This window comes from Platichthys flesus, chromosome 9, assembly GCF_949316205.1.
Source record: "Platichthys flesus chromosome 9, fPlaFle2.1, whole genome shotgun sequence".
NCBI lineage: Eukaryota > Metazoa > Chordata > Actinopteri > Pleuronectiformes > Pleuronectidae > Platichthys > Platichthys flesus.
In genome coordinates, this window is record NC_084953.1 from 20239310 (window position 1) to 20266853 (window position 27544).

The following is a 27544-nucleotide window of genomic DNA, read 5'->3' on the forward strand; positions in this document are numbered from 1 at the left end:
TATTTGTGCGAGCACAGCTTTTAACAATTTAAACAATATTCTATTCTTTATTATTTAATTTCTTCCCAAAACTATAATTTAACATTTGCTTTTACCCAGAACCTCATTTATTTCAAGTTGAAACAGCCTTTTGGGGACAGGGCGTCTCTAGCATGTGTTTTTTCAAGTGGGGCGGAGTTATAATCGTATGAACCAGGGAGGAGCAATTACATCGGCTAAAGACTTGAGGCTCAGCAAGAGGAAGTAGCACTTTCCTGGTAAAGTTTCACCGTACAGGTCCAGAGAAGGTTTCTGAAAACTCCGGCACCATGAGTTCTGCACAACCTACAACAGTGAAGACAGAGGAAGCTGCAGCTGTTGGTTCTAATCCAGCTGCAGTGAAAAGGGAGCTGAAGGTGAGAGGATTCGTATAGAATGATGTACACGAGAGCCAGATAGCATATCTATCATATCATATACTATATTTTTACCTATAGTCTGTTCTTTTTTTTTAAATATTTGTTTTAGTGTAAATAACTTTGAAAAGGTTTCATGTATGAAATGTGTTGAATGTGTCAAACTACCTTTCCTCACATAACCTGACTGCTGTTTCCTGCAGTGCCCCCTGAGTGATCGTCATATTCATGGAGAGGATATGAGAAAGGTGTGGAAAGAATGCCAAGAGGAGAGCTTCTGGTACAGAGGTAAACTCTAAGTTGTTCAGTATACACTCATACCTCTATATCATTTCTTCTTATTAAGTAGAAACTCAGGAAGCTAAGAAATCTGTCAGATGACCTCTACCACACTGCGTGGCTGGCCTGGATACATCCACCCACACGTATTGTAAGTCATTAGGGTAGGGCTCATTTATCAACACCCACATGTCGAAGTGTGTTTACATTTTTCTCTGTGGAATTCAGCCTGTGACCAGTTAATCTCTCTCTTGTCCACTCCTATAAAATGTGTTCATTCACTGAGTCAAGTCTGTATAACCGACTTAAATCCTTTGTCGTGAATTGGTTCTCGTTTAGTTTGAGCGACGCTGCGAGTTTCCTGACGTCAGTTAAACCCACACCTCTAAATAAATCCTTTGAAAAACCTGCTTCAGCAAATCACAAGAGATTCAGAGATACGCCACTACACACCTACACAGCTCCACCGTCAGAGCAGATACTGAAGCAATGGGAACAACGTGCAGGACAGAAAACAGTCTGGGTTATAAGCAGAAGCTACGGGAGAAAGAAGGGTTAACCAGCTAAGAACTGACAAAGATCCCTGCTCTTTCTGTCAACAGTTAATTGTCTGAAGCTTCAATTCCCGTCCTTTCACTCGCTGCCAGCTGCCAGTACCTTTTCTATTCTCAACGTGCGCTCATACAAACAACTTCCTGGATTAGAACTCAGTATTATTCTGACCCTTGATTTATGCCGAAAAATTGTAGCGTCTCGCCCTAATACAGGAGAAAGTTCAATCAGATTGAACTCTGCACAGGCCAATAAAGGCAAGAATCAATCCATATCAGGATGTGAATGCTACTTGACGGTTGAGTGATTATTAATGTGTAATACTAATGTTGTTTTGACGTTGTTACTGTCTTTAAATTAGAATGAATTTATGAGTTAACAAATTAAGTAATTAATTAAAATACTTCAATTAATTGGGCTGTATGAATTACGATAAATAAAAGATAAAATTAATGATATAGAAAATGTGTGCGTGAAACCAGTTCAGTGAAAATTGAGAACTAAAACTACTACTAAACTATCACTCTGTGAATAATCAATTAAACTTCATTATGAAGAAAAACTTAAATTTAAGCAACAAAATAACAGACTGTCATTGAGAAACTACCTGTTTTCACTGACTAATTTCACTTCACAATGCTATACCAACACCTCAGAGTCTCATATCTTCAGCTAGGTTTTGGTTGTGGCTACAGAGAAGGAGATTCTTGTGGTACTTGAAAAAATAACTGCATTGAAAAGATGGCAGAGGCCAGGGAGTTAGTGCACCACCTACTTGTGTCCTAGTCTGGTAACCATTACATCAACAAATAGGCTTAGTTTACAAAATTAGAGGTCTGGGCTTCGTGTGAAAAGGGTAGCCTGGAAATGAGTCAAAAACCCGGCCTTAATTATTGTCCCAGTCCGCCCCTGAACCCAAACCAAGATCTAACCAAGCTCTGTTTCCTGAACCTAACCAAACTGCAATTAAAAGTTCAGTCAGAAAGCCATGAAGGCAGATTTTTCCAACAGCAGAGTACGTCTTCTACATTGGCTAGTTCATATTTGATCTAGTATTTAAGACATTGACAAATTAACATCAAAATGAACGTGACTTAACACAACAACGATTCATCCAGTCCTCATGAATCTGATTAGATACCTTCAGGACATGTTTGGAAATATGTCTATTGAAGAATTTCGAGCCATAATCAAGGGACACCAAAACCCAACCATGTACCAAAAAACCAAGTGAATAGAAGTTATAGAAGTCTCCATAGCTCCTTTTAAGATTTAATTTCTGAATATTGTCTTTGTGCATTTCTCAGTGGACAACGCACTTTCCCAGAGTTGCTTTTTTTCTTGAACACAGACTTCTACCTTCTTTTATTTTTTTGAGGAATCTAATCTAATGGATCTAACATGATTCGGATTGAGATAGACATCTGATAATACTTGTTTTGGATCAGCTGCTGACTGTTGTCTTTTTTCACTTTGTTTTCATTCTTTCCTTAGCTCTCCCCTTGTCCCTGGGCAGCATGGCTGTCACTGGTGGGCTGATATATAATGGTAAAGCACTGACTTTCATCAAATCTTCCTCATGTAAAACAGTCATTTCTGTAATGATCACATGTGATAAAGGTCAAATTTTATTTCCATACAGGTATCTGGAAGTCATCAATGCGATTTGGTCCCTTTCCAAAACTAGCAGGTGTGTACCATACAGTATACTGAACTTTAGTTCATCTGTAGCTGTGCTTTTAGTAATCCCTCAAAGAACGTTGGTCTTCAACTATTATTTTTTGTTTGTTTCAGTTGCTGGGATCCTTGGTTACGCCGTGGGGAAAGCATCTTATGTTAGAACTTGTCGAGGAAAGTTCCTCGAGCTTGATCTTGCGGATCGACCAGGACGTGGACCCGGGTCATGGGGAGGACCTTTCAATAAACATGGTCATGGACACAGGTGAGGAAAACACTGAATTTATATTATTTAATATTAGGTTGACAAGTCAGACGTTTATCTTCACAAATGTGATGCTGTATTAGAGGAATTGCGATTAATAATAATATGCACCAATTGTGTTTAGAGCAAGTCCAGTAATTAGAAGAGGACTTTGTTTTTTTATTGACAAGAAGATGAAATGATAAATAACAAAAAGGCACAAGATAATCCTATAACAGAGAATTTGCTTTAATTCTTGAATTTGTGCTCTTTATGGACAGGACTTGCAAAACAGCCATTAAAATAAATAACTCTGTTATTATTCAAGTTATGGTCGATAAAAGCTAAATAATAATAAAGATGCCACAGTATTCTCTGTCTGACGTAGTTATTTGGAATGGACTTTAGAGTTGTCATGAGTCATACTTCTCAGTTCATATTTTCACTTTGTCATCTTTCTAAGAAAAATATTATGGAAGAAAATATTCAACACATAAAATGAGGAAAAATAAATATTCTTAAACCTGTGTGTGTCACTGACCGGGATGTTATCCCAACAGATCCTGCCACCATGTCTGTGAAGAATGTAAGAAAACCCCTAAAGCTGCACCGACAGAGGAAGTGAAAAGTTAAAGGTAAATTAAACATATATAGAGCTATGAAAACGTATCTTGCACACAACTCTGAAGCCTGAATTTTGATTTTTCTAACTACAAATTTGTATACATACTCACAACATATAAAATAGCAGAGAAAGAAGGGTGATACATGCTACACTATATATTGGTCCCTGTTTCCAATGAAGAGTTGGGTATATAGTCACACGCATGTAAAAATAACTGGAAAAAACAATGTTCATGCATTTCCTTTCCTTTTTCAGACTCATGGGAGGACTGACTGTCAGCATGGCCCTGTCAGAAGCAGCTATATTGCTACTAAAATGTTATTAATCCCAAACCACAAACTGCCACTAGGGGGAGCAATTGACCTTTCAATCATAGCTCTGTTTAGTGTATTCCATTTGATCATTTTCTAAACCATGAAATAAATACTAAAGACAGTTTTGCTTACAAAATATTTTTTTTACACTATTTATCAGTGAGTGTTTTGAATTGTTTATCAGCAAATAAACAATATCATACAAAGAACCAACCTGCATGAAATGTTTTGGTGAGTAAATGTTTACAGTGCTTCCATGTATGCTCATATTTGACAAATAAAGGCTTTGTAGAATGTCATTGTTGAATTTTTTTTTTTCATTTGACAGATTTTATGGGGGTGTACTTTATAACTTAAAAATCCAAACAAGGTGTGCCCCAAGAATTCTACGTTGTTTATTTTTTCCTCAACTTAATCATACGTTACGTATGATACAATGGTACATTTACATTCAATGTACCTCTGAGCAATTCCATGGAACCAAAGCTAAACCATTGTGGGGATCTGAGTTCCAACTGTTTGCATCATTTCATCCAATGGGAGTATTTAGATGTGGTACAAAAGTTACTGAATTGACTGTTATGGAAATCCACATGTTTTTTGTTCACTCAAATATGATGTCACCAATCTTTTTAAAATAGGAATTTGAACCAATTTTTACTTAAGACCGACAATCCAACCCAGTTTATCAGCCTGCCTGGTTCTAGTATGAGTGAACTTTGTGGATGCAGCACAGACAACTGAGGTTGTCTATATTAGTTTATAGTTTAATACATTTAAATGTATACCCTGAGAACTAAATTCAAGACCAGACATTATCAAAACTATTATTTGTGGCAAGTGTCGAGTTAGAAATTAGTTTTTTTAAATAATTGCTTTTAATGCTCATAATTGTTAATTTGTAAATATAATAAATTCTGTTGTTGATTAGTGTTTTGCTCTTCATCACCCATTGTTAAGGAGTTGTGCTAAAAACAGGCTAAGCTTTGTGTTAAATAAAAGCACTTGTTCTTCCTCCTTCGTGCACCCGCCCCCCCGAGTATGTGTCGGTGTACGCTGGGTATCATAAATAAACGGACCCATGTGAATGTCACCCCGCGACGTCATCCAATCAACAGGTCGTTTTCTCGGAAACGTCACGTGTTTGGTCAAATAGAAAGCCTTGTTTCGTGTGGGCGTACTACCTCCCGGCCTATCACAGCGAGCGAGGCGGGACAAACAGGGCTGTGACAGGCGAGCTCTGCTCTCAGCAGCGAGACGGACAGAAAAAAAATCACATCACTACGCAAATCCTTCCGATGGAGGAGGGCCAGGACTCTGGTGCTTGTTCGGCAATGAAAATAAGCGTCCGAAAGCTAGCTGCCTAGCTCCAGTGAGGGGAGAGGAGACAAAAGTTGTGAGTATCCCCAGCTTCACGAATAACCAAGTAGTTGAGTACACGGCAGCTGCGGACTGGTGCAGTGAACGTTGGCTTATGTATAGTTCCGTGATTAACTTTGCTGTCGGGGTTAACGCTAGCTTCCCAACTGTGGTACCAGCATTGGCTGCCGTAGCATGCTAACCAAGGAGTTTGGCTGCTCTGCTAGTGTGAGTTAATCGCCTAGCTACCGTGCAACTTCCATCTGAAGCATCGTTCAGCGGGCGGCATTATTATAATCATTTAGCTAGCGGCGGTGTTTACATTGCCATCACGCTAGCATGGTGGCCGATAACTTATCTGACAAATGGCTGGTGAACTAAACCAAGTTGCTCCTGCTGCTAGCTAGCTAGGCTGCTGCTCAGCATTAGCACTTTGCACAGTACAACATCAACACCAGGCTAGTTGCTAACTAAACGATACCACGAACGACCCCACCAGCTAGTTGTCTTTTTTGGTTACGCCTTTGTCATGGGTAAAAACTGCCGTGACAGAGAAGTAAATGCTTTGACGTTTTTAACCGCAGCGTGAGAATCACCACGCACACAGAGTTAACCCAGTTAACTCAGGGTTTAATCAATGACCCGGATTTATCTGGGAGATAAGACACTGATGCGAAGCTTAAGTGTTGTTTGTTATCGTCTGGAAATAGGACGTTTGTCGTTGGGAGGTAAAAGTTTGAAGGGGCAATGTCCCAACACGTCGAGGCATGGTGTTTCCTCTGCATTGACATGACAGTGAGAGGACTATCAGCTCCGAGGGCTTCATTCTGCCTGTTCACAGTGCATCACACACACAATGAGCCATTTGTTCACTTACTGTACAGTCGAGCTCTTGGAGACAGTCGGAGAGGAATCTGGTCAGTCTGCTCTGGGGCTGGAGGTGGAGAGGGCCAAACAAGTTCAGATGGAGGCCCACTGACAGAAGAGAAGTCAGTCTGTGTTCTCCAATGGGCCCACATGAGGGTGGACTACGCTTTGAGTAGTAAGGAGAACTTCGTTGTGATGCGTTGCATATGTAGAAGTCAGATTACAGCAGTGAAGCAGTCACAAGCGGTAGGTGGTCTGCATTTATTCACCCCTTTTCTAGTCTTGATGAACACCCAGAACAGACCACTTTACAGAACAGTTTTGCCATTCATACAGTGCACCTATTTTCAGCACTTTGTCAAAAGTCAATCACACACCAGCGGCACAGTCATTAGTGGAAATTTGGGGTTCAGTATCTGGCCCGAATGGGTATGTGCAACACTGGGATCTGACTGCTGACGTTTTGTTGGACAACCCGCTCTACCTCCTTGAATCTCCCCTTATGAATTGCCCATGCCTTTCCTGACTTTTGGATAAAGGAATCAGAATCACCTGCCCTTTGGTTGGACTCTGGTTGGACCGGTGTTGATCGAACCGGTTAAGATGTAAAGCCAAAATTCCTAATTTTAAATTGAGCATTACACACAGTGCTAGAAACTTCTCTCATTTCACCACTCATTCAGTTTGTTCAGACTTTATTCATACAATCTGCTTTTTTATTTTTACACTACATGCTTTCTAAACATGTACAAGCTAGCATCTCTTAAGCAGATCTATTTTACCGTTTGACAAAGGTTGAACTACCACTACAACCTTTTAAAAAACATGTGAACGACACTTTAAAAGCTCAACATCCTATTGACCCTAATTTGTGTGTAGTTGTTAGTAGAGGGAGATGACACCTAACTTCATTTAACTCCTCTGTTTACTTGTGCTGCAATGTAATGATGCTATGAAGAAGTACACCACATAGTTTAAGCATTTCATACGCAAGGGTTTGCAGTGTTGTGCTAACCTCAGCCCACTGGACCATCGGCCTTTGTAACTGGCGGATCTCCCCTCATCCCTGCCAGGATAAGCTTCTGATGGCAGTACAGATGTGTCGTGCAGTCTCTATATAGACACACAAATCAGTGGGAATCCCCCTAGATTGCACGTAGTCATCTATCTGTGATTATCTGGGGCATAATTCCGGTGAATAAGTGGGTTTGGTTTAATCTGCTAAGACATTAATTGCATCGAAGAGTACAGGGGACGAAAAAAGCACACTGTGAAATGCCCCCACAGTGGCCCCTCACTAAGCTGCCCCCCTGCAAGGATTAACTGTCAACTCATCATTTTCAGTGGTGACTACAAAAATATTATGTAATGCAGAAATAACAAAGCAGTTTCTTAATTTTATATCTTCATCCATAAAACATTCCTTTTAACGTTAAGTTTTCGCAAAACAAAAACAAGTTATTCCCCCCCCCCCCCCCCCCCCCTCCCAGCCTCTGCCTTGGTTCTCATTCATGTAATGCTGTTGTCTGAAGAGAGCAAACCTCAGATGGTGTTCCTTACGTGGGGTTTAAAACCAAATATCTTGGCTCGTTGAGTTCCTTGGGCACCTGCTTTAATGACCCTTGACCTCTCAGCCATTCCACATGGGCAGCTTCTATTCTATGTCCATATATTTCTCCTGCACAACTTATGCGATGTCTTCATGGAATATAACACCAGGCATACATTTGGCAAGCGTACCTTATCTGACCTCCACACCTAGACTGATCAGTTGCATCTGGGTGGCACGTGACGCAGCAATTGCACATGGCTAAATTATTAACTGGGCAGCTAAACAAACAACACGCTGAGGAATTAAACCTTGACGTTTGATTAAATATTGGTTCTATCTAGCTTCTCTGTATGCTAGCAGCTGTCTTATTGGGGAACTGCAAATAGTATTGCACCCAACCTAAATTGCATAGTCAGAGAACTATTGACTATGTGTCAAATGCTTACAGCAAATGAAGGCTTCTTGTCACAAAGTGGAAATAAGAAGAATTTTCAGGATTGAGTGTATGGGAAAATAGATAGAATTGTCCCTCGGACCTTCTTCAGATTAACTTCCAAATGTCTCTTCTTCTCAGTGCAATGTAGATTAAAGCACAACATTACTGACTCTAATTTACACGGGTTCATCATTCTTTTCTTTGATTGCGCTGAAAGACTGGACATAATGTAGCACACAATAAGGACTGAGTCTAGCTAGAAATAACCTATAATTGAGCCCTGCTGAGGAAGATTATCCTTGGCTTTGGGAGAGAGGGTTTGGAGCATAATTGATGTTTGGGTCCGTCTTTGCCAAAGAAACCACCCTGTCTTTGCCCTCAAGACGTCCTCGGCTGAGATTCAAGTGTTTCTTCTGTATTTTGAGCTGTTGACGCTTCATTAAATCCTCATATTTCCTGTCTGTATGTGTCAGACCATTGCATATCAATGCTAAGAGGCATGTATGTTCAAACATGCAAAAAAAGGTGTTTTTAAAATCATCTTCCTTTTCTAGTCAGAAGCAGCCAGTAATGGTTCCTCTGAAGAGGTAGTGATTACAACAGGCCGGGCCTGTCATTTAGTGCTGGAGGGAGCCAGATATAGGCATTTCACCATTTGTTCAATTTACTGTAACATGCTGCCTGATTCGAGCTGTGAGCTAGCTCCGTTAGGACGAGTTCAGTAAATAGATCAGACATCTTTAAGTTTGTGATTTACTTACAAGTTGAACTTGAAGAAAAGCTGTGACAGAAGAATGACACACAGCAAAATGGGTCTGGAAAATATTGTCTCTGTCTGGGTTATGTTATTTCCTGGATGGACTATAAACCTCTGGTTTGCAGCATCCATGTTGTACGCTGGACTCGGATGATTGCAGGGTGACATAAATACATTCGATGCCAAGTTAACCATTGATAAGATCAGTCATGCTGACCTTTACCTCATCTCCCTTGTTCCAGTTTCACTGAAATATACATTTTTAAACTCACCCAAATCTGGAAAAGTACTGATTGGTAGAAGAATTAGTGAGCCTTGTTGAGATGTGAGATATGCTTAAGCAAAACCACAGAAATGCAAGTGCTTAAATATAGAGCAGGAACTCAGTTTGTGGCTGTATCTGCTACAGCGCTCAGGATGTGCAAAGAGTTTGGTTAAGCCCTTTTCTCTTTGGTCACAGTTTTTGGAGTCGCTGAGCTGGAGCAGGAAGTCAGATGTATTATTCACAGGTCTGTGAGTGTGAGAAGTTAGCTTTTCTGTGTTTGTGGTGGGTGGGATACCTGCGTTGATATGTAGCTGTGACATGACTCTTTTGGTCTGTCAAGGTTTTTGCTTGGTTTTGTTTTGACTTGATATCTATGCTGACCTGTTCTCACCATCTGTCAACTGTGTAAAAGTGGAAGTTCTCACACCTCAGCTTCTCTGTCTGGCTGCTGTGTGACTCAGTGGCTTGTTCTTCCTTCCTTTGTTTGACAGTAGTGTGATAATGATACAAGCCTATGCCTCCTCTATACTCTCTTCATTTGTGTCATTCTAATGTTGACGTGTCAAAGGCCTGTAAATGTTACACTCACTTACAACATGTGTGATTACCCGACTATAAACAGGGCCCTTTAAGCCACTGTAATGATAAACTGGAAATAATGTACAGTTTTGGAAAGCTCTGGTTACTAATGTAACTGCCTCTTGGATGTAACAGGTAATCTTCAGATAATTACTCTGCTCAGGAGGAGGTTTTAATCCAGCCCCAGTACAGGGCAAACCAGGCTGAAGCCAAGTGGGTTGACCTGTTGTTATGCTTTGATCAAGAACAAACCATCAAACGTCCCTTTGGCCTCATTACTCAATGGGTGTAAAGGATGTTGCTCTGTGTCATAGCAAAGTGGGGAAAAAAACGACATATCAAATCTCTTTGCAAAAACAGGAAGAAAAAAAGAATCTTTAAAGAAAGACATTAAGGAAGGTAGATTTTCATGGTTATATTAATGTATTGTTACGGTTCAAAGCTAAATTGAATCTGCTGTAGAGGATGATAAAGGACTATATTTAGCAGTACTGTTATGTGTCTGGTTTGTGTCCTTGTCTTCTTGTCAGTCCTTAAAGACACAATGTCTGCTCCTTCTGTTTCAGATTTTGTGCGGTGAAACTTTGGACCTTCCTTTGTCGTTCCAGTCCCAGCTCCCGCTCTATGGCCTTAAGGTATGCATCATGGGTTAATTTGGTTGTATTTCTGTAAGGCCACTGTGGTTTAGCTTTAACAGAAGCTGCAAGCTAATTAGTGTAGGAACGACCAATGTGCTGGATTAATCTGTTTGTTTGTATAATGTGTATTCAGCAGACATACAATGTGTCAAAGTTTTTAGACTTGTGAGTATATATATATATAGCAGTCAAATAAAATAAAAACACCATGTTTATCAATGGAACATTTGCCTGTTCAACCTTGTTAGCAAAAAAGTAGCAAGAGCCGATGAGTGGCAGCTGGTGCTGAAGGAGATTTCTGTCAGTTGTACAAATGTAGTGACACACGGAAAATACATTGTAGGGAGTATAGGTAAGCTCTGTCACCGCAAGGCAAGAGGTTTCCCTGTTCAGATCTAGATTTAGGTTCTCCCTCTGTGAAGTTTTTATGGTATCCCCGTGTCTTTGTGGGTTTTCTCAGGATGGTAATTGAAAAAAAAAGTTATTATATTATCAGAAAATTATCATTTGATTATCTGCAATGAAAGTAAGTCCTTCGTTACAGCCCTAGTTCTGGTCAATGCCCTTGAATATAATGAGGATAAAAATGTGGTTCAGTCAGTTTTGCTTAAGCATCTGAGTATCTATCTGTAAACTTTGTAAAGTAGTATTACACTGGTCTCTTCCTCTAATTACAGTTTTAGCATATTATTACAGCCTCTGGAAGAAGAGTGTCATCTCAGATGGTAATTGGTCCGGAGTGTAAAGGGGATAATTTTGATGCGGGGTCTGGTCAGGTCACATTCTTCAGCCGTGACGACCAACTGTGTTGCCTCACAACTGTCAGTCAGGTCTTAGCAGAACTGGCTTGATCTCTTTGTTTGAATGTCTGAACATCGAAGTTTGCATGTCTCTTTCCTGTTTCCATTCTAAATTCCTCCCTTTGCTAGTAGGTGCGGTAGAGCATACAAGGGATATTCACCATCTTGTCCTATATTCTAAAAAAACGCATAGTTACAAAATTCCCCAGCAGAGTCCTCATCTCCCACAGAAAGCATTGCCTCTGAGGTGCTGCATTTCTGTTTTTTACCCCCAAGTAAGGTAGCATATAAACTGCCTGGGCCTCGACTAGTTGGGATTTAATTAGGATGACAGAACCAACACAATTGTCACTGGCTACAGCTGTTTAGGAAACCTTTGAGTACTGCACATGACATTTCTGACAAAAGCTTTAAGCAGATGACTAAGAACTTGAAGGTGGGTCAGCTGACCAATCAGAGCAGACTGAAAAGAGGCCCCCTAGTAAAAACAATATCTATTAATGATAATGTCCAAATGAGCCCATGTGAGAACACAGCAGGAGTTCTGCCACAGGATTCACTGCGGGCTACTGGGCGCGTTGTTCAATTTCTACAACTCGACAAACAAAAATGAAGATTAAAAAATTCTAAAAGAATTGTAATTGAACGTTGACTGAAGTTGTTACTGTGTGATTTATATTCCTTGGCAGATCTTTTGACCAAAATGTGTTTTATATATATAGCCTATCCAGGGGGAAGTGTCTGTCCATGGGATCAAGTGAACTAAGGCTGTGTGAGGGTGTGCCTCTTCCAAACCTTATTTGAGGGGAGACCTAAACTCTCAGACTTAAAAAAAAAAGAGACTTAATGTAAACCGTATTGATGTAAACCTCTAAAACTAAGCAAAAAACTAAGTGTGGAAGCAAGCAGATGTTATACCCGTCAGGTACAGCACAGGTTGTATTATTCTAATGATAAACAACTATTAGTGCCATAGTGCAAAAGACTGAGTGACAATGTTTCCATGTTAAGTTCTTGACAAATGTATTCATGTTTTCAGTCTGTCTTTTTTGATTCACAGACTTTCACACTGTTTACAAATATTAATTAACATTCATAACTTGTCTATTTGTGATGGAATAGATTTGTTGTTATCAACTGAACAGCGAGAATAATGACCAAACCTTAAAAGCTTTATTGAGGGAACTGAACCTTCAAGTTTTATGGGATGTAAATTAACTTAATTAACTGTAAAAAAAACACACACTTAGATTAAATTAAGCCTGTATATTCATGACAACTCTGAAGACATGATTCATAAATTGCAATGAGGCAATGGCACAAGTATGGATGTAAAATTTAATTTTAATGGTTGCATAATTTCTAATTACACTTAAGAGCCCTGCACAGGATTGCCTTGATAGTGTAGTGGCTATTTGCACCATTAGGGGGCAGTGCAACATTGTTTTCATATTCGTCTTACCTGATATGGACACCGGAATGTTTACTGACATCCAGTGGTGGAGGTAGCAGCTCAGAGTTGTACATTCCCAGAGCGATCAAAATAACTGTAGTGGGCTGAGTGGTAACAGTGTGCTTTCTAGCCCCCCCAGCTGATTGCAGAACACACTCTGACTTCTGGGCCCCAGCCCACCAGTTTTCCTGTTTTCTCGTGCTTGAAAGCAGAATGAAGCAGAGGCGGGTGGGACCCAGAATGGCATAGGAACGCTGCACATTGTTCCCAGAACTTCCTCTTTCACATTCCTGGCTTGATAGGATCTGGGCCTCCTGTGCAGGGGTATTGTTCTAACTTACCAGCACCACAGACCTGGCCCCAGCAAACCACAGCTGCCTCCACTGGCCATTGTTGCGCTCATACTGAGTGATGGCTCATCAGTCATCTCTCTCTCCCTCCTTCTGACTCATTTAGTGATTCTTAGGATCTGCTGCCTCAGCCTCTCTGAATCTTTGCTCCTACCTCAGTCTTGCACTATCCTAACAAATGTCCCTCCTTGCAACTTAAAGCTAAAGTTTTCCCATTGCAACTGATGGATTATGTTTTTGATGTCTTCAGTTACACAATAATAGTATATATGATATTGTCCAGACAAATCTTCCTCGTGTTTTTTGACCCTGAATGGATTTTCTGTATCTGCATTGGGTCAGCCAATCACACAGGTTTTCTCTGTTATCTATGTCTATATATATATATATATAATGATAAGGGAAGAAGCATCCATTAACAGTATTGCTGTGGAAGTAAATAAATATCAAAATGGCCATTTCAAATTCAAACTATCTCCCCTAGTCAGAATCTATGATATCCTGTATTATGCTACTTTGTTTCGGTTGTGTAAAATGGATTTATCACAAAATGAACGCAATTTTATGATGAGTAAAGTAAGTACATTCAATTTGTCAGAAGAATTGCCACAACAACTGCAGTGATGTCATAGTTCAGCTCTCTGCAATGAGATGGTGAGCTAGACTCCAGATCTTAAAAGCATTCTGGTGCTTTGCCATCAGTTCTTGCTGAGCTTTTTCCTTTTATCCCCTCAGCAATTTGGGGCTCGTCACTAGATTTCAACAATTTGTTTGTGCCGCTTGGCACGTTTTCCGCAAGCTGGCCTCTAGAGGGCAGAGTTCAGGGCAAAGTGTGGCCCTGTATGCAGCATTTCCTTCTCCTACTTCGTTCTCACTCTGCAGGCTTGGTTTGGTGCGGGATAAATATAACACAAAAGAGCTGTTGAAATGAACAAGTAACTGCAGGGGTTTTTTAAATTATTTAGAGAAATCACACAGGGAAACTGAGAGAATGACGGTTTTGTGTACTTCCCCTCTCAGTTGACATGTTTTGTATAGGGAAACATTTGTCATCTCACTGACATTTTCACACGCTGCAGTAGAGGGTGTTAGCACTTCCTTCATAACACTTTACTGGTCTTACACTTGCCTTAGCTAATACAAGTAATAATGTTCTGGGAAGAAGTTTTCTATAACACAAGCTTTTGAAATAAACATGAAAGTCGGGGGTTGCGGACACTTGGATGACACCACACAAGAAGTACGGGGTCATGTTACGTTTCTTGTCTGTTTTATTACTTCTGAAGAAGAGGTTGCCTTGTCTGAAACACTGTTTACCCCTGAACCTCCACTTTGTGGACTCAAACACTTCACCCACTTCAGCATAGTGGTGTGTAGATAATAAGTGAATTATCATTTTTCAGTGAACTATCAATTTAATATATTTTTCATTGCTGACAAATGTACGTCCATTTACTCTGATTAGGTCACTGGGGAAGACTATTACTTTGGTCCTCCATAAGAATGTTGTTTATTTTGGGTTGCACAAAACGGACCGCATACATCTGCCTTATCCTGTGTGAAATGGCAGTCTAAATAATCACTGTAGCACTATTGGCTTTAACATGACACCCATTTATATCAAAAGCCGAATTGACTCTTGATTATAGTGAGATAAAATATAAATTCATCTGGTGCGCGTTGCAGTGCCCCCTCTCCAATCAGCAGAGCCTGCATCTCTTAAAGGTGTTTAAACAATCAGCAGCCCACTGGTGCCACCGTCATCCTAACTTTTTATGGAGTGTTACAGCTTTGTATTGCTGTGGTGGACTGGTTGGTTTTCTGCTTAGATGGCCTATTCATTTTTGCACTCAGTCCCAAAGAACAGCAAATTTATGATTTCTTTAGGCAGTAAGCTTTTTATGAGAGTCAGCACAGCGTAGTCCCTTTTAGTCCTCAGCGAGGGATATTTGGAAAGGCTTTGCTGCAGGTACAATCTGTCCAGCTGAGCAGCGCACAGCAATATGTCATCGCACCGTTTCACAGACCCCATCCCTTCAGTCATTCTGCTTCTCTTTATAATAATAATATAATAGCTCAACATATTCAATCAGAAGTGAAAGCAAAAGCAGAGGTGTTCTTGTTACACGAGGAAGTAGCAATAAAACAAACAGGCTTATGTGTTTGTTTATAAATGCAAACAAGAAACATCATTCTGACAATGATAATGGTTATCAGTGAATGCAGGCGTGCAAGTGTGGTCAGTTAAGCGCTTTCCTTCTTCTTTTAGTGTCTGTCCATCTCCTTCCTCCCCTCTCGCTCTCTTCAACTAGTGAGCAACACAGACCAGCAGGGAGTGGCTGGTGTGGTCTATGTTGTGATTGGCTGCTGGCCCAGGCTGTGCTATCTCCTGTGGAACATGTTTTAGTCCCACCCCAGATAGAGCCTGGCACTCAGTCATAGCCCTGCCCACTCACAATTACATCATGGCCCATGAAAAGTGCCAGGTCTGTTTGCTCACTGATCAGACAGGTGATGTTGCAGCATTCGAAGTTTCTTACTCTTGTCATGCTGGCTAGGTACAGTAGACAGCTTCTCATCAGCTAGTTAGTCAAGACAAACGACTTCAAACACCCTGACAAGTAGCGTCTCCTCTGGTCTGTAAGGGCATACCTAATGGCCCCCACACAGGCTCGGACAGTAAGTGAATGTAGCTCCTGCAGTTAGGTTGTAGCTGGACACAGGGACTGTGCCCCATCTGCAGGCTTGTCTGTAAATGGGGTAGCTTTAGCAAGTGGATAGCTTGTATGGGACAATGGCACGGCACAGGCGACCGGACAATGCACCAGAGTGAAAAACCAAAAAAGTATTTTCAAACATGGAGTTTCTGAAGAGCCTGGTTCCGACAGCCATCTCAGGAGAGGGGCCCAGTGAACATGGGGGAGCCTTGCCCAGGGAGATGGGTCCAAGGCTACTTCGCATGAAACGACTGGGCCTGCTTGTCATGGGGCAGACTATTGAGGAGGTTCCGGTTGACCCTGTGATAGAGGTAGGGCCACGGACCGGCTCCTCTAGGCCTGCCAGCAGTAACGGAGCCCGCTTTAAAGGTACAACTGACTCATGCATATGGACGCAGCAGTTATCTGTACTGATTTAGTCTTAATGCCTTTCTGTCCATTCACTAAATGCCAATTTCATTTGATTTTGTGTATATTTTATTTTAAGCTTTATTAACATGTAAGCAAAGGTTGGCTTTACACCCCAACGACACCCCCCTTTTCATATGTACATAATGTTTACATTCAGATAAGTATATGCCAGGGCTGGAAAGTTGCCTATGTGGTTTCTATCATTGTTGTGTTTGATCAACTCTACCATGTATGATTGGGTGGTGTGGTATCAATGCACTAGCAAAGCACAACTGTCAATATGTCATATAGTCAGGTCTGTGCTGAGCTGTTCTCTACAATGCAGAATGCAGAGATACGGACTAGTTTAATGAGAAGATCCTTCATCAGCTTCTCAAAGTCTGGGGGAAAAGCAGCGAGAATAGTGGCAGCCCTGGTTCAGCCGAAGTTGAAAACACGATTTAAAAGTTAGGTCATTAAATCGACACAAGATGATTTCATATTTGTATCAGATTTTGAGCATTTCTAAAACACAGCTGTCGTTATCAGGTCATATAATTGTATGGCAGGTGTTGACCTCATATCAGTATTCAACAGCAACATGTTTTGCTGGGGAGACCTGTCAGTTATGTTAATGAGCCGACAAATTAAACAGATTGAAGGAAGCAGAAATTAAGCCAGATCAAAACTATTTAGTTTAAATGAATTATCAGTCGTGAAGAGTTTTATTTTTTGTTCATACACTTTGTTCACTGCTCCGATTAAATCATTTGCCAGCAGCATCAACCAGCTGTTTTCTGCTTAAATTACTTTATGCAACCAAACAGCCGACAAACAGTTTCAATGTTTTTTAAGGCCAAGACACAGTTAATCTGACAGTAGAATTGAGATTTCCTCGTGTCAGACGACCAGGAAACTCAATTTGAAAGCTTATGTTGCTCTCTGCCTGTTAAATATCTGCTGTGATGATTGTTTCCTAACACATTAACATCTTAATATGATAATATATCAAAGCTGTGTGTCTGCCATTGTTGATTATTAATAAACACACTTTGACATGAGGTGTTGATTTCCTCTCAGCTGTACATGACATATATACCGTGAAAGTTACTATTTTGACTATGGTGTGCAACTCTATTATTTACCTGATCCTGCCTCACAATATTTGCTGAGTGATATTGTTGCTTTATAATTTTGCATTAGATGGGAAACCAGCTAAGGAAAGCTCTAATTCAGCTTCTGTGATGACGAGCTGTTCCACTGACTAAGTATGCCCCATACAACTGTATTTAGTATCCGAGACTTGTATCTAGACCACATATAAAAAAGATAAAAAACCTGCGTGTCTAAGCAAAACTTTGAATGTTGTCTGTGAAGCCTGAGCTGCGCTGACACTGTTAATCTTGTGAAGTAGGTCGACCATTGTATTTATGGATACAATAGCTAAAGGTTTGATAGGTGTGTTTACACATACGAATCATGTGTGCGTGCAGGCCAGTCAGCTTGGGCCTGCACTGTCGTGATGACTTGTCGTTGTGTCTCGCTGTGTGGCTTTCTTGCAGTGCTACATGTCGGAGCATGCTTGCACCTTGTTTGTTCATGGCTAAAGTTTGACTGAGCTCTTAGTTCTGCTGCACTAACCCAGCCTCAGAGGTTATATGACTATTCAACATGCTAAACTAAACCGCGATAACTTTTTAGTTTTAGGAACTCACTTGGGCAAATTGTTTTCACATCATTCCTTTCTTTCTTTCCAACTAGGACACATCCGTCATATTAGAAAAATATCCTTTTTACTTCATGTTGGAGGTGGCAGGGGTCACAATGGTGAGTTCTGTAGCATAAGTGTGGTTGCAAGAAGTGATTTAACAGTAGTTGAGGTAAGGATAAGTAAAGATATAGTAGCTTGGTGTATTCATACCTTTATACTTAAAGGCCCCACTCCCTAGTTGTAGAACTGGCATACCTTTAAGTTGTCTTTTAAGGTGGTGCTACTGTTTCATTCTGTCATTTGTCTTTCCTTGTGACATAAGCCAGTTGACAGCTGAATGTTTGGGAAGGGTTTGATTGAGAGAGTATTTAGTTAATGGGTGCAGCAGGCTTCATGTTTGTGGATTGGGAGTGTTGGGAGCATATATGATTGAGCATGAGTGGGAACTACAGCGTTGTACTCCTGCAATGATTTCTGTCTGAACAATATGGTGTGTTGCAGACAGGCTAGACAAACTCCTTCTCAAGGCTCTTAAATAGTTAAGAAGGTTAGACCAATATGTTTTTCCGCTTTTTTTAAAGAGTGATACAGATTCTAATCATTTGTAGCCAAGAACATAATTTTTGGAATCAGTATCCCTACATTTGCAATAAAAACTCAAATCGCATACCTCCACCAAAGCTGCCAGTTTTTTCCCTTTAAGATCCATGAATTATATCCTTGAATAACTGAAAATGTTGCAAAACATCCCATCTCATAATGTTAAAGAGAGTAGGAAATAAAACCTGTATCTGTACCCTGTTTTGGTTCCAAACCGAAATGTTATGGGTTACATTACATTACATTACATTACATTTAATTTAGCTGACGCTTTTATCCAAAGTGACTTACAATAAGTGCATTCAAACCCGAGGGTTCATACCAAGGACGACAAGAATCAAGAAAGTACAATTTCTTCAAATAAAGCAAAACTACAAAGTGCTATAAGTAAGTGCCATTTAAGTGCTACTAAAGTGTTAGTTTCAAAAAGTTGTTAGTGTTCTTCCTTCACACGCAGTAAAACCTTCCAAGTTTCGAGAAATCAGTTAACACAAACACAACAACCAACCAACAAAGGTTCGGAAATACAACTGCATAATGGTGATTACAGAAATTCATTTATTTGATCATACATCGGTAAAAAAAAAATTACGTTACCGATAATCGCAACTGCTGAATATTGGATGCGATAATTGGCTAGGGCGACAATCAATCCATCCTTAATAGTTATTAACCAGCTGTAATGTAACATTAAACCCCATATTGGCGCCAGAGAGTGTTCATTTAGTGGGAATATGGTTTTATAGCTGTGAAGACGAAGACTGTGAGTATAGTGCTTGCTCTCCAACCAGCTCCTTCAGTATAAGCACTTCTCCTGAGTGAACAACTTGAAGACGGCTCATTTGAGGAAGTACAAGGAGTAATGTGCTGACCTTTTTGTGCCTGCGTTAAGATGAGTTTAATTCAGATTTGCACAGTGTTCTGCTCTGTCATTCCATTGAGACCGTATGAATCTGACCTAAGAATGACTCTTTCCTGAAGTTAGTTACTTCTCTTGATTTGCCAGGCAAATCTGAGTGGTGACTTTGCTTTACTCAGGAAAAAATGGTTCGTCATTGTGTTTGAATGTGTGGTCACCATCTGTGGCTTGAGGTTATTTATAAATGGTTTGTGATTGCTCTGTATATTACAGCTATAGAGCATTATCATGGAAGTTTTGCACAAAATCTAGCCTAATCATCTTCTTTTTTTTTATATTTAAAATCTTCTCTCTAAACGTGCATAGACTGTATCCTGATAATAATTTTGAGGTGATATGAAATAGATGGGGCCTGACTCAGAGGGCTGAGGAGCTGTGCAGGATGCAGAGTTGTGCTGCATACCCAGACTGCCGTGATGGATCTAAATGGCCTGTCCTCTGCAGCCCAGGCACCACTGGGGAGGTCAGGCATTGAATTACAGTTCCTATCGATTATTGTTCCTTCCACTGCCCTTCAGAGAGGCCGGGACAGGAAATGCATCCTCCACCCTGTGGGCTCCTGGGAGGAGCAGCTCTCCTGTACTGTCTGCAGTCAGGATGGCTAGCTGTCAGTCACAGCTCCCACTTTGTGAATGGAGCTACTGTAAGTTGCCCTGGATGTGCAGTTAGTTGGGATTATTTGATCAGCAGGCTCTTCTTTCCAGGAAGTCGGTCATAATGTTGTTTATTTGAAGTCCTCAACTTACATCTGCTCTGTTGGACAGAAGCTCTTAGCTCTAATGCTCCAAGAGACATGATGCTGTCTGTTACTCCTCCGCATTCCCTAAACAATAAAGCTGGTTGGCAGAATACAAGAGGTCTCTGCATGTTTGTATGTTTACTGTTATGCTGATTAAGATAGGCATGGTAATATAAACTCTGATTCTGTGTTTATATACGCTCTCCAATGCATATGTAGTTATTAACCTTGTTAACAAGCCCATATTAAAAAATACATGATATCATATTATTAGCAATTAAGTAGGCAACGCTGTGTCTGATTACTTCCGCTTTGGAACTGCAGTTTACTAGCAGCATTGTCGTAAAAACTGAATTCAAAGAAAAGTAGCGAGTTGGGTTTTGTATCCTGTGTATGCAAAAGTATTTACAAATTTCCCAGATGTCATAAAATGAAAGGGCGCCATACTTTAAATTATTGCTGTAATGGATCGTAAAGAATCTTTGCTTGTTTATTATGAGGCAGAGTTTCACAGTGGAAGCCTGCATCAGGGTAACACCAGCCAGGGCCTTGACAAAGCTTCTGCTGTGTGTTGTTTGTTTGCAATGAGCTCTGCCTCATTTTGCAAAACTTGTGTAGCAGAGGACATGTGACAGAGGGAGAGACCGAGGGCGAGAGAGAAGACTGAACTAAAAGAAGACAAAGAGCATTTGTCTTCCGCAGCCTCCCCACCACTGCTCCCCTCTGAATATTTTGTTAACAAACTTAATCCTGTTCTCTACTACATATTACTTGATGTCATGTGGATCTGTTTTCAAAGTCTGTGCGAGGAGGCAGAAAACAAATATCAGAAGAATCAGATGTGTGTGCTTTTGTGTCTCTCTAACACGCTCACTAATGCGGTGTGTAGTGCGTTTGTGTAACATTCTGCGTGTCGCTATGACTGGTAGCTTTTGGACAGAGCAGTGATGTAATGCAAATGACTCCACTGGGTGTGAACATTTAGCTTAGAAAATAGATGTGCTGTGATTGCTATCATGCCATGACATGAGATCAGAAACACACCTTTCTACCACATCCCATGGTTTGTTTTGGTGAGACGTCTTAAAACACACCCTTGCCTCTGAGAGTGCAGCTGGTGTATGCTTTACTTGTTTTGAACAAAGGGATGTCGTGTATATATATATATTTAGATTTAATATATTTTTATAACCGTGGGGCAGGACTACTGTTTTTATGTGTGCAATCCCATGTTCAATTCATCCTCCCTTTTTCTTTCTCGCTGTCTTCTATCATCCCATTCTTTCTTTTCCATCCTACTGCAGTCAGGGATGACGCATCAGTATTGCTGTGGAGCTTACAGGAAGTGTCGTTGTGATAGGCCAGTGGAGAAGCAGCACAGTAGCGGCTCTGACATGCGTATGCATTGCTGAACCAGAGCCAGGGAACACTCGCAGCATTTTGATGACATCACCCACCCCCACACTATGCCCCTGCCTCCCTCTGTTTGCTGTTGAAACAAGCTCTCGCTCACTCTGAGGAAAAAAAAAAAAGAAGCAGGCATCAGTAAAAGAACAGGAGCTAGCTGGGAAGAGGAGGGGCAGCTCACGAGCAAATGGAGAGGGAGAGAGTTTTGAGGGGAGGCGGAGGGTGGCTGAAAGTGCTAGCGGGCTAGGACTGGTACACACACTTACACACACAGGAAGAGAAGCGGAGAAGAAATATTGCTGTGCATTGTTCAGACTTCTATCGTCTACTGTTCTGCTGCTTTTTTCTCTGCTATCAGGAGCAAAAGTTCTCACGCAGTTTCGTCCTCCGGTTTGCTGGACTTTTCTACCCTGAAATGGGATGAGGGACTCTGTGGACTGGCAAGGGGGCAGCAGGCGCTGGGATGGAATACTTCTCTAACTAGCCAGGCTAAGCACCATCTCCTCTTCTCCTAGTGCAATTCCGGGAACTAGGTAGCCGAGGACACAAAGCGGTAGCACTTCTTGGATTTCTTCTCCTGATCGACTGTCATTCAGAAGGATGCCTTTAACCTGCACCTGTGGAGGGTAGTACGCAGCCCCTATCAGGGGACAGGGGGTGCAAGTTGAAGGGGTGTAAAGATTGTATATTCCGAAGAAGAGTGGAATGTTTGTCTTCATGACATGAACGTGATGGGAGACCTGTGACATTTTGTGCCTTTTTTGGTGACGCCTAACTTTTTGAGAGCCGCCATGCTGAGCCTGCAGGATTCAGTCTTCTTTGAGATCAGCATCAAATCTCTGCTCAAGTCTTGGAGTAGCAGCTGTGAGTACCTTGCCAAGCTTGCACACTTGTTTATATACCGCAATTGGCCACCAGACTTATCTGCCACACACAGCTAACAGACCCTGTGCAGATTAGTACATGCTTGCATGCATCTCATGCTCAGAGATCATCCTATCTACCCCTATGTACGAAAGTGGTTATTAATGGAGTTGTCAGGATGACAGATTATGTTTAGCTCCGGTTTAGCCGAGCTTGTTTGATTTATATGCAGGTGGCAGAGTCCCCCCCCCCCCCCCTGCTCATCATCGTTCCTGTGGCTCCTAGTTGTCCCACAGATAATGTTTCTATTGATGTGCATCTGCTGATTCATAACGCAGGTGGACCTGTATTGCTCCTTCTGTTATTTTGAAGGCGATGGTTGCCTCTTTCTTTCTGTTTCTTTCTCCATATTTATGAACTTTCATAAAGAACTTTTCTTTTTTTGTTTGTTTTAACATTAATCCTCTCCCTTCAGTCTCCCCGTGTGCAGCACCCAGCAATCCCCATCCCCCCTGTTTTTCACCCTACTTCCATAACCCTTCTTTCCCTTCCTTCTGAGGCAGCTTATGTTTCCTGACTATTGATCTGTCTTCTGGTTTTCTCCTATTAATAGCCTACCGTACAACCCATATTCCATGCCTCCTTTTGTCTCATTGAAATATAGTCATGGATGACGACAACAATCAGCTGCTGCTGATTCCTCTCTTCAGTTATACTTAAATGTATTTACACAAAGACTTGTTTCTTCAGCCTACATTTGACCAGACCAGACTGACATTTGATACATGCTGATGAGAGCATTACATTGTCATCACATTAGCTTTCCCTCTGTTTCTCTCTATCACACACACACACACACACACACACACACACACACACACACACACACACACACACACACACACACACACACACACACACACACACACACACACACACACACACACACACACACACAGACCTACTGATAACAACTAGGAATGTGACATACAAGTCTGCTCTAGATATGGAACTTTTGAACTTTTGAAGTTTCTTCCAGATATATGCCCTATGATATCTAAAGCATCAAAGTGACTGCCCCATATTTTGATTGTTTTGAACTGGGAACAATCAGCAGAAGTCGTGATCGGAGAAGATTAGACTTGAGATTTTGTTTGGTCTTGAACCATACTTAAAATCGTTTTAGATTTTGATAGACTGTTAATGGAGGTAGAATATTTAGTTTAAGTAATATTCCCATCCTTTAGCTCATTTTAGCAAACTTGAGTCTTTCCGCTGATAATTACACTTCCCAGGATATATTTTAGGCTTTAGGGAAGTAGTGGGTGGCTTGCATCTCACAAAAAATACCACAGACATTATAATTAGAAATATAAATGATATCACCAGAATAAGAAATTAGTCTGGTGATATCAATGTGCTCACAGACAAAGTCTCTTTTTTGTTGGTCAGACTGTTGCAGAGCCTCTAATGTCTTGAAGTGGACCCTGGTCAGCAGTCTTTAATGCAGTCTTGCGTTTTGAAATTTGCCAATATCACCATTTAAATGAACAAAGTTTCAACTTTGGGGTGGTGGATGTCAGACTGAGATATATTAACCTTAACCAAATCTGACAAAGGGGTCATGGGATATTAACACCTGAGGGATAGTTACAATATTAACAATGTAATTATTTGTAAACTTTATTTATAAATATGCTGTATATTGGTATAGTGAACACTCTATTTCACTAAAGCAGAAAAGAACAGACTGGGTCCTTTTTGGGTGTCTGTGTCAGGTTGCTCCATCTGATTCTCATATGGTCTAATGATATGCAGGTTAGGTAAATAAGAAACTCATTTCAAACCAATTTCTCATTGGTTTGAAAGTAAATTTGAAACTTTGTTTGTATTTCATGACAGATTGGTGACTTCCCCAGGGTTTACCCTGCTCCTCGGCCAGTACGTGCTGTGATAAGCTTTAACTCCCTTTCCTTTTCAAAGTTGTGTGTAAAATTACTGTGACATTGATTAATTTATATATTATGATAAGGCAAACGCATAGAAGCCATCATTTTGAATATGGTAACTGTTGACCCTGCCAGATCATCGATAAATGAAATATAAACCTATCTTATCAAAATGATTGTACTGAGTACAAACAGTACAAAAGTCTCATCACAACATTTCTGTCAATTCACCCCATAACTCCAGTTTAACTGGAACTGTTACAATGTATGTGTGTGATTAGTGCACTTATTGTTTAAGAAGTGCTTGCCTTACCAGTTGGAACAGCAACACTAGTTGATTAAACTAGTTATTCAAATTGTATCACTGCATAAAACAGGTTAACATCTACGTCTAAGACTATACACACCTGCCCCCCCCCCCCCCACACACTTGCTGAGGCTGCAGCCCTTCTCCCCCTGTGCTTATGTCTACATGGTGTAAACCACACAAGGTGGAGAGTGGGAAAGATGACATCTCATACAACCAGCACAGTATTTTGATCAAGAAAGTGAAACTGATATGTTCCCATTCAGCATGGAGAGGTTACTCTACAAGCAAAGAAGGCTGCTGGTGCTAGCAACTTTGTATGTTTAAATGACACCCCTCAGTTCATGCCACTACTTTCTGCTTGTGATGCTTTTCCTTTATATCACATGAATGCAGAAAGTTTTCTTTCTTTGATGTTCCACTTTGTCGTTTGTTCTGTGATAATACTTAGTTATAATTATGACAATGAATATAAACAGTAAACTCATAGTTTGGTCCTTTTCCATTTAGAACCAGGATTGAGCGTGAATTTATGATATATTGTTTTATCAATCCATCTCTTGATTGTCTGTTTAGCCTCTAGTATAACTTGTGTTTTAACTTGTATGTTTTAGATTCATTTTTACTTGGAAGTGGTAATGGTGAATAATAAACCAGTAGTAACTTGTCAGAGAGTGAACATGTTGAGACACTCTTAACAGAATTGGCACTGCCACGCCACATAAATACTGGCAGTGATTCTTTTGTCTCTGTGTAAAAGATGGACGCACACTCGCTGGCCCTGCATTCCAACAGTATGTGTGTTTGTGCTGTTGTTTCTGGTTGTCCTGGCAGGGGAAGTGAGCAGGCGTTTGGGAGGGCTTTATTTTAACTGTGACAAGGTGGAGTCGCTGCTCTTTCAGTTGTGTAATCCTGCGGGGTGCTCTGTTTCTTATGCACAACCATGGAACATGCCTTGTAGGCCTCTCACAACAAAACACGATAAGCATTTTCCCATTCAGCACCAAAAAGCTGCAACTTACTTCACCAGTTCTCTCAGTTCTATCAGAGCTGTACTTGCAGTGTGTTTATCCTTAATCCTAATAATCTGGATGCCTTAGATAGGAGGGTTTTCTTGGGCAGCAGATTTGCATTTTTTCAAAGTGTGGGGCACACTTTGTTTTTACATGTCAACACTTCAACTTTTGCATTTAGATTTGGATAGGAAACCATAGGTGACCTTAGGATAATAAATGAGACACAAAGGTTTCAGGTAATACAGTTTTATAGCACTTTTTGAAGCTTTTAATCAAAAGCTAATTTGTGCCTTGACAAAGGTAAACGAAAAAGCATTTTCCTATTCTATTCTTTTTTCTATCTACTAAGATAGCGGTGTGTGTGATAAGTTTAGAAAGAAAATCATTGTTTGGCCTGTGAGAAATGAGAGAAGGGAGAGAGTCAGTGCAAAGACTAGGCCCAGAAAAAGATGCCCTGTGTGTTTTATTAATTTATATAAATAATTGTCACGGGACAAAGTACAGTGTTGGGGTATTAATCTGTGTGAACCATTCATCAATCCAGCTGGCCTAGGGTGTGAGACAAGAGACGGATGGCGGGGGGTCGAACACACAGCAGTGATTGGATGTGAGGAACTGGCTATGTGACATCATTGGGGGTGTTGTTAAAGCACAGTAAACAAAGGGAGAAATGCTTGAAAGACCCTCTGTGCTGCTGGACAACATGACCACAACACAGCCAACCCTTGATACAACACTGCCCCTGCCTCGTCCCCACTTTACTTGCTCGATAGAAAACACTGATTAAATCATAGCAGTTACATTTCTGTACATTTATGGATTTTTTCTCCTTTTATTTTGCCTGAGGCATATACAAGAGATGTTTGACATTTATAATGTATAATTGTAATTACATAATTTCTAGTGATTTACATTTAATTTTAATTAATCAATATCTAAATGATCATTCCAAATTTGATTGAAAATACTCTTATGGTCTTCATCTTTCTTTGATTCAATACATTATTGATGGAAACACTTATGGTTAGAGTTAAAACGATTTCTGGGCCTTAGGTTTGCATAATGTAATCAATAAAATTTTGAGGTGGAGGGGAAATATTTTTGATTTGGTTTCCATTTCATGTTTGAGGGCTTTGGTGGTTCAATGCAAATGTACAGTGTGGAGAGCAAAAGAAGCTGGACATTTTGACTGAAATGCATCAATCTGCTCTTTAAATGTATCTGCATTCATATGCAGAGAGCTATTGAAGGAGATTAGACAAAATAACGTCATAGAAAGTATCACTGCTTGTGTTTTCACAACTAGTCGGACTAGAAGCAGTGTTTCGCGATTACAATTAGTCATTTATGATGACAAATACAATTTAAATAATTGTTATTGAAGTTTACCTGATATAATAAGCTCTCTTGAATTGGGGGTGCACTATAAAAAGCAGATGTGGAGGACATGAAGCTCAGTTTGATATGGCCACAAAAGGCAATTTATGAAAACAGGAAACCAACTCAAACACAACTGGTAACAAAAAGTAGAATCTCATTCCAATTGAAAGGGTTAGTGGGCCAGTTTTGCTGCGACATGTTCACAGTGACCGTGTTTTATAGATTAAACACGAAAATCTTTGAAATTGACACTTAAAGAACACAAGTCATGTTCTAAGTGTTTTTATTCAATTTCCAGCTGCATATAATTTGCCACAGTAAAATTAAATATGCATCTTGAAACACTTGTCACAGACTCTATCTACATTACCTCATAAAATTCATTAATGTTCTTACAATGTAT

At 40.5% G+C, this 27544-nt stretch overlaps 2 protein-coding genes across 14 annotated transcripts in view; both read left to right on the forward strand.

Moving 5' to 3' along the window:
* Positions 1 to 225: 225 nt before the first annotated feature.
* Positions 226 to 4385, forward strand: ociad2 (OCIA domain containing 2). Its single transcript, XM_062396434.1, has 7 exons — positions 226 to 395; positions 599 to 683; positions 2721 to 2774; positions 2869 to 2916; positions 3021 to 3168; positions 3708 to 3782; positions 4028 to 4385. Exons 1-6 carry the CDS (start codon positions 309 to 311, stop codon positions 3778 to 3780), a joined length of 495 nt encoding a protein of 164 aa, XP_062252418.1. The 5' UTR covers positions 226 to 308; the 3' UTR covers positions 3781 to 3782; positions 4028 to 4385.
* Positions 4386 to 5357: 972 nt separating this feature from the next.
* The window catches only part of fryl (furry homolog, like), a 68669-nt gene continuing 46482 nt past the window's right edge, over positions 5358 to 27544 (forward strand). For 4 of the 13 annotated variants that reach the window (XM_062394964.1, XM_062394965.1, XM_062394967.1 and 1 more), the window contains exons 1-2: positions 15687 to 16228; positions 18011 to 18076. In XM_062394964.1, coding sequence (XP_062250948.1) covers positions 16000 to 16228; positions 18011 to 18076 — 295 coding nt within the window. In that variant the 5' untranslated portion in view covers positions 15687 to 15999. Of the gene's footprint in view, positions 5483 to 10467; positions 10537 to 15684; positions 16229 to 18010; positions 18077 to 21467; positions 22490 to 27544 lie in introns of those variants that run through there. The other 9 variants (XM_062394973.1, XM_062394966.1, XM_062394963.1 and 6 more) reach the window with 9 other exon arrangements.